The 13,915-nt window shown below is 39.5% G+C and overlaps 1 protein-coding gene across 1 annotated transcript in view; it reads right to left on the minus strand.

The window, feature by feature from the left end:
• syt7a (synaptotagmin VIIa) overlaps positions 1-13,915 on the minus strand; it is a 700,876-nt gene that overhangs the window by 170,127 nt on the left and 516,834 nt on the right. The window contains exon 3 of the mRNA XM_067993814.1: positions 10,347-10,426. Coding sequence (XP_067849915.1) covers positions 10,347-10,426 — 80 coding nt within the window. The remainder of the gene's footprint in view (positions 1-10,346; positions 10,427-13,915) is intronic.

Consider the following 13,915-nt stretch of genomic DNA (forward strand, 5'->3'; position numbering starts at 1 on the left):
GCCTGCTCCGCCATTCAATAAGATCATGGCTGATCTGATCCTAACCTCAAATCTAAATTCATGTCCAATTTTCTGCCCGCTCCCTGTAACCCCTAATTCCCTTTACTTCTAGGAAACTGTCTATTTCTGTTTTAAATTTATTTAATGACGTAGCTTCCACAGCTTCCTGGGGCATCAAATTCCACAGACCTACCACCCTCTGAGTGAAGAAGTTTCTCCTCATCTCAGTTTTGAAGGAGCAGCCCCTTATTCTAAGATTATGCCCCCTAGTTCTAGTTTCACCCATCCTTGGGAACATCCTTACCGCATCCACCCGATCAAGCCCCTTCACAATCTTATATGTTTCAATAAGATCGCCTCTCATTCTTCTGAACTCCAATGAGTAGAGTCCCAATCTACTCAACCTCTCCTCATATGTCCGCCCCCTCATCCCCGGGATTAACCGAGTGAACCTTCTTTGTACTGCCTTGAGAGCAAGTATGTCTTTTCTTAAGTATGGACACCAAAACTGTATGCAGTATTCCAGGTGCGGTCTCACCAATGCCTTATATAACTGCAGCAATACCTCCCTGTTTTTATATTCTATCCCCCTAGCAATAAAAGCCAACATTCCGTTGGCCTTCTTGATCACCTGCTGCACCTGCATACTAACTTTTTGATTTTCTTGCACTAGGACCCCCAGATCCCTTTGTACTGCAGTATATCTTGCTAATAGTAGGGTTGGTGTTTTCTCATATGTTATCTTAGATCGATAGAACACAGCTGCAAAGTAAGTTCTATGGATCCCCTGGCTGGGAGATGATTTGCTAGAGTGGCATGGATTTCTGGCTGAGAGATGAAAGGTATAGATGCCTTTACTGGAGGGATCTCAGGAGCAGTATGAACTCTTATTTTGGGATTTAGGTTGTAAAATGATAGCTTTCCATCAATCTTCATTCCTGTAGACTGTGATCAGTTACCATTAATGGAATGTGTAGTTGGCATTAATGCTAAGTTGTAAATGCTTAAGTGGAAGCAGATGTGATCCTGGAAAATAAGGCGTCTCAAATCAGATCGAGTTGCTGGTCCAGCTGCCATTTACCCAAGGTTGCTCAAATATATAGGAGCTGTGCTAAATCAGCCCCTTGCTCATATACTTTATAACTCGCTGGAGTCTGGGGTCCTGTGGACTGAAGGGAGGCTTCAGATGTAGCAAAATTCAAAAAGGGCAACAAATCTGAACTGGGAAATGATAGGTCCACTACATTTTGATGTCATTTATGGAAAAGGGATCATTAAGCATACTCTGTATGACCACCATGAAAGGAGGGGCTATTAGAGACTCGCAACATAGCTTCTACGAAAGAAGGTCACGTCTAACGAACGTGGTTGAATTCTAGAAGGAGGTTACAAGGTTGATGGATGAAGGTGGCTCTGTAGACACTGTATATTTTAATTTTTAAAACTCTTTTGGTAGGTGCCACACAATAGGTTACTATGTAAGATAGAGTTCTGTGGGTTTGGAGAGCGAATCCTGCGTTGGATAGGGAGCTGGTTGCATTCTTGCAGACAGAGGGTTGTCATTAATTATAGTGGCTCTGCATGGAGACCCGCAAAGATTGGTGTTAGGTCCGTTACTCTTCTCATCTACATCAATGATCTGGATGAAGGCATTGGGGGTACGGTCTGCAAGTTTGTGGATGACATGAAGATTTGTGCCAATGTCAGAAATTGAGAGAAGAAAAAAAAATTACAATTGGATTTAGATGGGATGAGGAAATGGGCCCATGTCTGGCAGAGGGCATTTAATGTAGATGAATGTAGTGTTACATACTTGGGTAGCTTGTGTTTACTGTGTTGGATTCTGAATTAAAGTCTGTTGGATTCTGAATTAAAGTCTGTTGAGTGGGAAAGGGACTAAGGTGTAGTAGTGCATGAACCTCTAAAGGTTCACGACTCTGCCAAGAGGCTATAGTGAAAACAAAGAGAGTACAAGAATGTACAGCTAGGACAATCCAATATAAAACAAAAAGCACCACAGTGTCCTAGTACAAGATCTTGGTTAGGCCCCAACGAGAATACTGTATCCAGTTCTGGACCTCTGACATGGTGGGAGATATAGAGGTCCTGGAAAAGGTTCAGAGAAGGAGCTCTAGATTATTAACTAGTTTAAAACACCTTAGTTATAATGATAGACTGGGAGAGCTGGGTCTTTTTACTCTAGAAAAGCTTAGCGAGTTAATTTAAATATTTAAAATGATGAAGGGACAAGACTGTGTCCATATGGATAGGCTATTTGAGTTGGATAAGTCAGGGAGAACAAGGGGACATGCATATTAGTTATATAAGAACAGAACTAGTTTAGATGTCAGGAGGTTTTTCCTTTCTTTGAGGGTCATAGACCTTAGGAATAAGTTTCCAGCTTGTGCAGTCAGTGTGGATTTGTTGCAAACATTCAAAAAATAACTAGATGAGTTTCTGGAGGAGGCCGATATCACTCCGTACAAAAGGTAGGTGGGATATTGGGTGATGTACCTCATGGTTACTGTTATCTCCTGGATATCATTTATGATGGCCTTGGGGCATCGGAGAGGAATTTCCCAGAATTCTTCTCCCCGGCCTAGAGTTTTTAAAAATCTTTTTTTTTGCCTTTCCCAGGAGATTACGTGGCGGCTAGGGGTGGGGAGCACTGAGGGTCATGTTGCTCAGTTGCAACATGACTGAATGGGACAGAATCAATGGATTCCATGGTCTTTTTCTGTCTGTCCTTTTGACTTGTCCGTATAGGTGCCATGGACTCCATGGCTGTGACATAAGTTGCAGAAGTGGCAGACAGCGGGATCTCATTAAATAGGGTCCTCCAAACATTTCTGCAGCAAAACCTTGTTTTTTCCTGAATATGTAGCTGAGTTCATTATATTTTTGAATTTTATACTAATTATAAGCACTTGTTATTTGATTAAGAAATGTAAAACGAGCGTTATAAATTATGATTAAATTTTTTTGTCATTCTTATTATTGAATGCATGTTGTACATAGTAAAATAGCATGGATTATTTTGAATGCCAGCAACAAACATGACCAAAAAAAGGATCACTAATTCTTTGAGAAAAATATTCCCATAAGTTTTTTTTAAAATGTTTCACATGTTCCATATGATATAACCCATGGTATACCATGGGGTGAAATTCTTCCTTTAGCGAAAAATGGGAGAATGTTCAATTTTCCATAATTAATGACCCACTAACAAAATTATGGGAATGCACAGCTATCAAACGTGTGATTTCTGAGAAACAATTTGGTTAGTAAGTCATTATTTGCAGAAAAATCAAACGTCTGTTTTTTCCTGTGATATCTGTTCAACAGTTTACTGTCAAGATAGTAGCAGCTAATGTGATTCTAGAAAGCAGTCTTCTTTAAAGGAATAATCCCTTGAGGGTAATTATTTATAGACAACTATTCCTTTTCAAGCCTCCAGTTGCAGGTATGCACATTACATCTATTATACTAAATTGTTGTCCATCTGTTGAAGCTTAGAAGATATCATCAATCTGTGTCAATGGGTACTTGGTATACTTGTCGCGTTGGGTTGATAGTTAATTCAAAGACCTGATAAATTAATCATTTTAAATAGCAGAATGATGTGGTTACCCAGTTGCTCCACTCCACTTTAGAAAGGAGGAGACATAATTCAGGCCGTTAGAATACTGACGGAAACAGATAACAGGGAATAAATATGCTATTCAACTTGCACAGTTAATGTACTTATAACATTCACAATGTTTGAGCAAGGTTAGAGATTACTTCCCCCCACCCCCCTTCCAGGATAGTGGACCAGAAAACATAATAAAATTCTGGATCATTTGTTGGCTTGAAAAGGAACTGGATTAACATCTGTCAAGGAATGGGGTTACAGGAATTGAGATATTAATAGACCTGTTTGATTCACATAGAGTCTAGAAAGAGAGGACAGAGATGTTGGGTGGGGGTGAGGGATAATCCATTATTAAGATATGTTCTGTGAAAGGAGTCATTTTGGTAGGCCAACTGACCTTTTCTCCTTCAAAGCTTTCTTATCTTCTTATGATTTTAGAAAGAATCCTAATCTTCAACAGTTCCACTCCTACCTTAGGCCGTAGTAAGTCAGTATTAATCTTGCCTCAAAGAATTTTGGTAAGCAATTTACTTATGTACAACCATAACTTTGCAGTTTTTGAACAATGCCTATATCATCTTTAATGTTATTTCCAAAGTAGATTCAACTTTGTGGTGTTATCTGTAGATACAGGCTGTGATGCTTGGATTTATTTAATGCATTACCAATTCAATTGGATATCACACAGCCAGTGGCTTCCCTTCATTTTGTTATGTATAGGCTCATTATTAGGACACAAGATTTGCCTTGGCAAAAAAGTGCCAAAAATTGTGGGGCAGTTGTAATGTCTTTCAGCCTGTCTTGGTCTGGAGCTGCTTTGGTGGTGTATCACTTCTGCTTGTGGCATTTGTGTTATTCCCACATTTCCCATTCCAACCTTCCTTTCCTGCTGCCACTCAACTCCTCAGTCTGTGTGCTGACGTTGAATTCACTTCTCTTTTCCACATGTCAAGTTGCAATCATAACTCAGCAAAAATTCTTCATCTTCACTTGACCAGATGTCAAAGTAAATTAAAAATCTCCATTATTACATCTCTGTGGGACATTTTGTATAAAATCATATTAGTTGGGCAATAGAATACTGCTACACACCTCAAGTGCAGAAAGCTGCAGGAATTTTATGCAGAATGGCACACTGTGACAGATCACTTGCCCTATCCATTATTTTTAATTTATGGCAGGTCTCTTGGGTTAAATTTCTCTCCTGATTGAGTCTGGAGAAATGTGAACTACAATTTAACATGTTGAAAGAGTCCATCAATGTTCAGCCTCAATTTTAACAGTCTTGCTTCGACCATGCATTTTATCCAAACCATTCCTGGTGCTGGACTTTGATATTATTCATCTTCAAGCCCAGTACTGTATTATTATTTGCACCGCTCTCAATGTTTTCTGCTATTTGTGTACTTTTCCCTTATTTTCAGCATCATTGCTGATTCCATTTTGAATCCACTCTTGAATGACAGGCCCTCTGAATATATCCCTTTTTTCTGAAATTTAGTTATGCCTCATTCTTAAAATTTTCATGCTTGGATTTATGGCTATATCACATCAACACTTTTTCACTGCACAAAGATGCTTCGTGATATTTTGCTCCTGCATGTTTGGTTCAGCTATGTTCCAATATGGGAGCTCTATGCCATCCTTCACTGCATTGCAATCTAAAACTTTAGCTTAAGTGAGTTCAGGTTCTGAAAGGAATAACTTCTGAAAGCATTGCCTCAACAGTGCATAAGCTAATCTGTCCCTTAGGCAATCACTCAATTTTTTCCCCCCAAATTTAGTGTTCTGATAACTTCCTCATGTTAGCTACGTTCTCTATCATGGTGATATTTGCTTGTCAAATCCACATCTGCTTGCTGTTACAGAGATTTGGGTCATAATGAAATAGCCACAATGTCACTGAAGGATTTTTGTTCTGGCTTCTCTGCTACCATCATATCACAGAATGCGTATGTGTTGCCTCATTTAAGCTCAGTAAGATCACTGCTTTCTTTCTTTCAGACACATGATTAGCAATAAAGTATTGCTTCAATTGCTCTAGTTACCAGCTTTCTAACAAAACTTCTATTTTTTTAAAATGTAAAAAATTGCCATTTCCTTTTTAATTCTCACAATCTCTGCCTCTCTCCATTGTTTCTCTTAGATTCCTGCCACTGGTACCTTGCTCTACTCACAATGTAACACGCTACCATGGAAATAACTACACTGAAAACACCAATAAACTTTACAATTATGGTTTCTTTAACGTTTATTTTGAAGGAATAATGGAATAGCAGCAGTGTAGATCCTGAATGTTAGTGTATTCACACTGTGGCTATGAAAGTGCAGTATGTGGCTTTTTGAATGTATTTCAGTATACTAAATGACAGTGTGATTTCACTCTCATAACAAATTGGACCCAACTTTATTCAGTCATTCTGGCAGCCTCTTACTGTTATGCCGGCAGAATAGCTGGAAGCTATGCTGCGTCTTGGCCTTACACAGGAGCTTCCAGTAGCTTTGTTTAGGGACAGATCTTCTGCCTGCCCCAAGACAACTGACACGGAGGGGGTGGGACACTGGGAGTTCCCGCTCCCTCGGACTTAATGGGATTTGGCATATATTTGGAGGCCGGTACACCAAGTGGCATCCAGAAGGGCCCCATCTGGGGTGGGAGGGGTTTCTGGGTATCAAGGTGCAGGGCCTGGACTCTTGAAGATAGCTGGAATTTTTTATTTTTATTTACATTTCTGAAGTAGCCCCTTGACACCAACCTCTGGCTGGCCACTGGCAATGGCATTTCTGTCATCTTTGATAGATGTCTCCCCATACTGCCCAAGGGCCACTCCAGCCTTTGACCCTGTGAACTTTGGTAGGGTCTGCAGCAGAGTTCCACAGGGGATGCAATATAATGATTGACTCTGCACCCAGTCCATCCTGTACTTGATTGGATTGAGCTTGATGATAATATATAAAGGTTGCTTTACATCTAACGTACACTTTATATGATCTGGGAATGATTGATAGCACAGTACAAAAGAAGCTTTCACCTGCATTTAACCTATGCTTATATGACCTGGGAGTGATTGATGGGAGTGCGCACAGGGATCTTTACTCTGCATCTAAACCATACTGACAGTGCAAAGGGAGCTTTACCCTTTATTTAACCTTTATTGTAATGATCCTGTGAGGGCTGGTTATTGCCACAGTGTGCAAAAAGTAACAAATTTTCCATTCTCTAGCACTGACCTTTGTTTTAAAATATTTGATCGATTTCATGGCATACCAAATAAATACATTTACACAAAAAAACACTCAGTAAAGAAGAGCTATTTGGAACCCAGTTTAATTCTAAATATAATTTCTCTATTGTGGCCTCGAAATAATTCTATCAACCTCATGTTTTTGGAAATACCGCCTACGTTTTGGATTGGCAGTAAGAGTGTCTTTAACTCGATTGTTTTGTGCAAGAGGTGAATTATAAAACATATCCTATTTAAAATTTGAAATCTAAGTTCTTGTGAATAAAAATATTTGCTGACTAATCATTTCTATGCTAAAATAATAATAAAAAACAAAACTGGATTGAAACTGCTGATACCTACCGAATCTACAGGCAAGAGCAGGAGGAAGGCATTTGACAACCTCTTGCCATTGTTCTGACTTCAAACAGGACAGACAGATTTAGAACAGGTGGATAAACTCACCAAATTGCATAACATGTCTTTGTTATTGTGATCTTTGGTTAATTAACAGTTAACTAACACATGTTCCTGTAAGGGGTCTTCAACGGGTTAATGTTTACTCCTTAAAATGACCTTGAGGTGCTGTTCCAGTTGGTGTATGAGTTACTGACATGAATGTCTTTAAGTACTTTCTGTATGAATCTGGCAACCTCAATCCAGTTTCCTAATGGTCATGGACCCACAGAACTGACCCTAATAGGCATTAAATTGAATATCTCAGTGAGGCCACAGGATGCCTGGTGTAGGAAATGGAAAATGGAAAATGTCAGAGTGATGCAATAGGAGGTGTTCTTCTGAGGTTGGGGCTGAGGCACCTTGTTGGGAAGCTTTACTCTGCATCTAACCATGTTATACCTGACCTGTGTGTCTGAAATAAAAAGTGCTCTGTTTCCTAGCACAAACATCCATCAGCTTGATAAGCACAAAAAAATTCACAAACAAAAATCATAAAATTGGGAGGTGCAACTAGAGAGAAAAATAATTTATAAGTGATTTTACTGAAAAGGCTAACTTAAAGTAACAGTGCAATTTATAGATTGTTGTTTTACACCTTGACCATGAGTTATTACAGGCCAGATTATGAATTACAATTTTAATCTGATTGAGGAAAAGTTGGGGGGGGGAACCAAAAATGTACCTTGATTTTAAATCAAGGAAATCAAGCAAATCACAAAGTGAGATGAGAGCACTTTGAATTGCCTTGACAGGTATTCAGAACATTTTTGTTGATGTGGTAACTCGTTTAAGCTGCTGTGACATCATTGTAGCAGTTCCACCCAGATACAATTCGGTGATGCCCAAAATTTTGGAGTACTGGGAGCCAACATCAAGGCTGCAACTCAATTGAGAGCTACGGACAACACAGTAAGCCACATGAACGAACCTCAAGTGTACATCAACTAGACCCCAAGATTGGATTACAAACTATGACTCTCCACCTTGAGAATTCTTTTTAAAATACATATTTCATCTTAATTAAATAAAACAAACATTAATGGCAATTAAATATAGCACTGAAATTATATTGTTTGAAGACTGAAAATCTAATTTGATATTATTGCAGAATAATATTGCACAAATCAAAGAATGATGGGAGGATTTTTTTCTTTAACAGCCTAGTATATATTTCACTTTTTATTTCAAAAACGGAATAAAAATGAGTGTGCTACAATATCATTAATGATGCTGAGCGAGAAACAGACAAGCTCTTTCGGAGTGCACCTGTTGTTTGAGGATACAGGAGGTCCGTTGTGTCCATGTAAAGTACTATGTTGCAAACTATAACTCTCTCATCCAGGCTTCTGCTCTGCAAAATAGTATCCCATTGTACACAGATAATGGAATGAAACAGCTAATGGAATGCAAAGTTTAAGTAATTCTTTATCTGCTCTTGTCTTAATGTTCTGCTGAACTTCTGAAGGTAGAATTCCTCACGTCATAGTTCAGAAAGTGTGATTACTTCCTGCATTTTAGCAACTTTAATTAAAGGTCAGGGGGAAGGAAAGCATGTTCTGTTGATCAACACCATGTGTGTTTAATGATTGAGCCTAGAGCAAAGTTAAGATACAGAATAAGCACCATATATTTTGGTCTCTGAAATCCTCATAACATAAGCAATGGGCTTTTATCATTACTGGACCATTTCCGGTACTCATGCTGCAGACATTGAATGAAGACCAGAATATGTGGACCACAGGTATAGGGCCCAGTGTAGAACTTCTACAGTGCTCACCCAGAGAGAGACCACCCTGTGTAAACTGTTCCATAGTATTTCCAAGTTAAATCTGAAACAACACAATGTGTACTGAATACAACCTCTACTATAGCGGACCATAATAGTCCAATCTGTCTCTAGGTCCTGTACCAGTGGTGGGTACTACATAAGACCTATATTGGAGGTGATTGGACTGGTAATTTTGGTACTCAAACTTTGAGATAACAAAATATGAATGATAATTGGATCATTGTGTTTAACTGGAAGAAAAAGCAAAAGTGAAAATCAGATTTAACAAGTTAAAATAACTTAATTTACAATCCACCCGACCTAATTCATTGTTAAACTTTCACACAGACTTTGTCCTATAAGCTAAGATCAACAAAACAGTTCAATATGATATAAAGATAGACAACAGGAAGACAACAAGGAAAGGAATGGGGTTTGGTTCATTTTCTAACTTCAGATAGAGATATATTTTCATGTGACATATGTGACAAACACAATGTTTGAAACAGCAGTTTTCGAGCAAGTCTCAGTGGACAGAGTAATCTTTATCACTTCATCAGAACTGCCGGCAACACCTCTCGGGTTTCAATGCTTAAAAAAGGGAAAAAATATCAAACAAGGTATATCATTATAATCTAACAGCTGTAGTGAACAGCATTGCAGCTAAAAGAACAAAATTGTAATTTCACCCCGACATCAATCTCAGGAATAGTCCAGAGAATTCCTGCTGCCTCTTATGTTCAACTGCACTCTCTTGCATGCTATAAGGAAGACAATCCATAAAGTTAAATTCTCATACATCTTCCCCTCTTCCATTTTCTACAATTTCCTTTTTTTTTGTACAAGCTGCAGGAGAAATAGTCACCATGATTACTGAAGGGGAGCAGTGCCTCTCATACTTTCAATGGAGAATTTTGTTCCCCGCCCCAAAGAGAACCATACACTTAGGTCATAAAAGGACAGAGTCAAACACATGACTTTGTGCCTTCTGAGAAGCTGCAAAGATTGTACACCAGATCTCCCTACATATCTGTGGCTACACGGGGAATGGAAACCTTTGTGAAGATAATTTTGCTGCTCTTCCAAAAAAGTTTGTACCACCAAAATGGACTTTAAAATCGACACACACACGTCTTTATGAAATATTTATACTCGAGTTAGGAGCAACGTTCAATGCAACAACCTTACTTAGAGAAAAGATCAGTGGTTGCTAGTCTTAACCTCGCCAACCCTTCCCTGATTTTCTGCCCATGGCACCTACTTGATGGCTTTCTTCTCATTGCGGCCTCGGTTGGAGTCTGGTGTGTTGACTGCTTCCAATGAACTCTTGTGTCTTTTACCCTTTAAAAAATAGTGGGGAAAAAAAGAGAAATAATTTAATGACACAGAAACGCATTACCTGTTGTACAATTATGATGATATTGTGACAAAGTGTGTTTTTTGGTGATATTTATTTCACTGGGGAAAATACTAAACCTTGTTTTGGTTAAAGTATGGTTGTTCATTTCTTTTAATTATAGAATCTGCAGATTGATTATGGCCCCAGTCCAGGAACTTAAATCAAGGGCTCATGGATGTAACTGTTTTACTCACGTGATATTCACATTGGTATGTGTGACTAGATGCTGGATTTTGGCCACCTTTATGCCCAAGCACAAGATAATCTATTTTTCAATGCCTGCATGATTGGCTAAATATGAGAATGTTGCACATCTTCAAATGTTCAAACTATCCATCACAAGTCCCAAATATTTAATAAGCACAATTAAGGCTCATTTAAAAGTTTGTGTATATATCTTCCAATGCATTACGGCAAAGGTACTATTTTACTATAAAACTGATTCAAAGATATACTACTTTGAAAATGTTCAAGGAAATAGCATGAATCCTCTGTATTGTAACTCTGGCCAACTTAGAAGAAGAGTTGAATACTCCCTGTTGTTAACTGTATCCATATGATTTATATTAATTAGTGTTAATTGTATTCAGGTGGTGTGTATCAATTGGGGCTCTCTTGTATCCATATATAAGAGAACTTATCTAGGGTGTGGTGTGGGTAATGTGGAGCTCTGTGAATAAAGGCTTGGAAGCAACTGAAGACCTGGCTCTAGTATTCTATCACTCACCACCGCATTATCCAGCTTATAACACCTATGTCAGATTTTCTGAGAACCAAAATGATATTTTGGTGGGGGAAGGGAGGACATCGCAATCAACTTCTCTTTTTGCCTTTCTTAAATAGAAATAAATACACTATATAAAAAGTCATACATTATATTCACTGTTAGAACTAATGTACTGAGATTAACCATATTACCCAGTCTCAACCATTTATATAGCCCCTTTCATGTAAAGCTACAGATGGAGCCATCAACACAGAGTAGGAAGTGAGAGAGAAGTTAGGGGAGATGATAAATCTCAAATTTTCAGGTTTTTGAAAATATCCCCCTTAAATCAGGGGCTCCCATGAAAAAGCAGATAAATAATAAATCTCCCCCAAGGATACACCATGTTTGGGATAATGTACAGATCATAATTATATACTTAGGCGCCTGACTTTTTCAGTGGGAAAGTCATGCAAATAAGGACTTGGAAAAATAAACATGGCATTTTTTGGGTGAAAATCATATTGATATTTAAACTTACATTCTTTGCATACTTATTCATTTCCAGCTGGCTCTTTTACTGGTTATACATTTAAAAAATACATTTCCAGTTTCATTTAGGTGATTATTTTATATGTAGTTTTTGACACTGTATAGGAGAGGATGAGAGAAAATACTACAAACATCCCAAATGCTATCTTTCCTGCTTAGCTGAAAGGAAGAAACAAATCTAGCTTCAAGAAACTGATAACGATATGCACAAATTATTGCACTGGTATGATAAAGTAAGGGTACATTGCCATCTGCCTATGGGAGATTGCCTTCAGAAGGACTAAACATAATAGGTTTGACTTGATTAGCATTACTTCTGTGGATAATCAGAGGTAACATTTGCCATTAATGAATATTGACTTCCCTCTTTCAGGATTGCACATTACTGAGTTTCAAGTAAATGTTGCAGGCTACACAGTTAGGAACATAGGAACAGGAGTAGGCCATTCAGCCCCTGGTGCCTGCTCCGCCATTTGATAAGATCATGGCTGATCTGTGATCTAACTCCATATACCCGCCTTAGGCCCAAATCCCTTAATACCTTTGGTTGACAAAAAGCTCTCTATCTCAGATTTAAATTTAGCAATTGAGCTAGTATCAATTGCCGTTTGCGGAAGAGAGTTCCAAACTTCTACAACCCTTTGTGTGTAGAAATGTTTTCTAATCTCGCTCCTGAAAGGTCTGGCTCTAATTTTTAGACTGTGCACCCTACTCCTAAAATCAACAACCAGCGGAAATAGTTACTCTCTATCCACCCTATCTGTTCCCCTTAATATATTATAAACTTCGATCAGATCACCCCTTAACCTTCGAAACTCTAGAGAATACAACCCCAATTTGTGTAATCTCTCCTCGTAACTTAACCCTTGAAGTTCCTTAAAGTATCAAACTAACAATGGCATCTGTGATCACTTCCCAGCAAAAGTTAGTTCTTCCATAAGTGGAGGGGAGAAAATAGACAGCAGAAGATTGGAATTGGGAATGGCATCATCACAGGTTTTGTAGTGGAGTTTTTTTGTATATTTGTTCTTGGGACGTAAGCGATGCTGACAAGGTGCATTTATTGCCTAGCTACCCTAAGAGGGTGATGGTGGGCCTTCTCTTTGCATCACTTGGGAGGTGCTGGCGAAGAAGCCTTGGCGAGTTGCTGCAGTGCATCTTGTGGATAGTACACACTGCAGCCATAGTGCGCCGGTGGTGAAGGGAGTGAATGTTAAGGGTGGTGGATGGGGTGCCAATCAAGCGGGCTGCTTTATCTTGGATGGTGTCGAGCTTCTTGAGTGTTGGTGGAGCTGCACTCATCCAAGCAAGTGGAGAGTATTCCATCACACTCCTGACTTGTGCCTTGTAGATGGTGGAAAGGCTTTGGGGAATCAGGAGGTGAGTCACTCGCCGTAGAATACCCAGCCTCTGACCTGCTCTCGTAGCCACAGTATTTACATGGCTGGTCCAGTTAAGTTTCTGGTCAATGGTGACCACCAGGATGTTGATGGTGGGGGATTCGGCGATGGTAATGCCGTTGAATGTCAAGGGGAGGTGCTTAGACTCTCTCTTGTTGGAGATGGTCATTGCCTGGCACTTATCTGGCGCGAATGTTACTTGCCACTTATGAGCCCGAGCCTGGATGTTGTCCAGGTCTTGCTGCATGCGGGCTCGGACTGCTTCATTATTTGAGAGGTTGCGAATGGAACTGAACACTGTGCAATCATCAGCGAACAACCCCATTTCTGACCTTATGATGGAGGGAAGATCATTGATGAAGCAGCTGAAGATGGTTGGGCCTAGGACACTGCCTTGAGGAACTCCTGCAGCAATGTCCTGGGGCTGAGATGATTGGCCTCCAACAACCACTACCATCTTCCTTTGCGCTAGGTATGACTCCAGCCACTGGAGAGTTTTCCCCCTGATTCCCATGGACTTCAATTTTACGAGGGCTCCTTGGTGCCACACTCGGTCAAATGCTGCCTTGATGTCAAGGGCAGTCACTCTCACCTCACCTCTGGAATTCAGCTCTTTTGTCCATGTTTGGACCAAGGCTGTAATGAGGTCTGGAGCCGAGTGGTCCTGGCGGAACCCAAACTGAGCATCGGTGAGCAGGTTATTGGTGAGCAAGTGCCGCTTGATAGCACTGTCGACGACACCTTCCATCACTTTGCTGATGATTGAGAGTAGA

The sequence above is a fragment of the Heptranchias perlo genome, chromosome 12 (genome assembly GCF_035084215.1).
Source record: "Heptranchias perlo isolate sHepPer1 chromosome 12, sHepPer1.hap1, whole genome shotgun sequence".
Taxonomy (NCBI): domain Eukaryota; kingdom Metazoa; phylum Chordata; class Chondrichthyes; order Hexanchiformes; family Hexanchidae; genus Heptranchias; species Heptranchias perlo.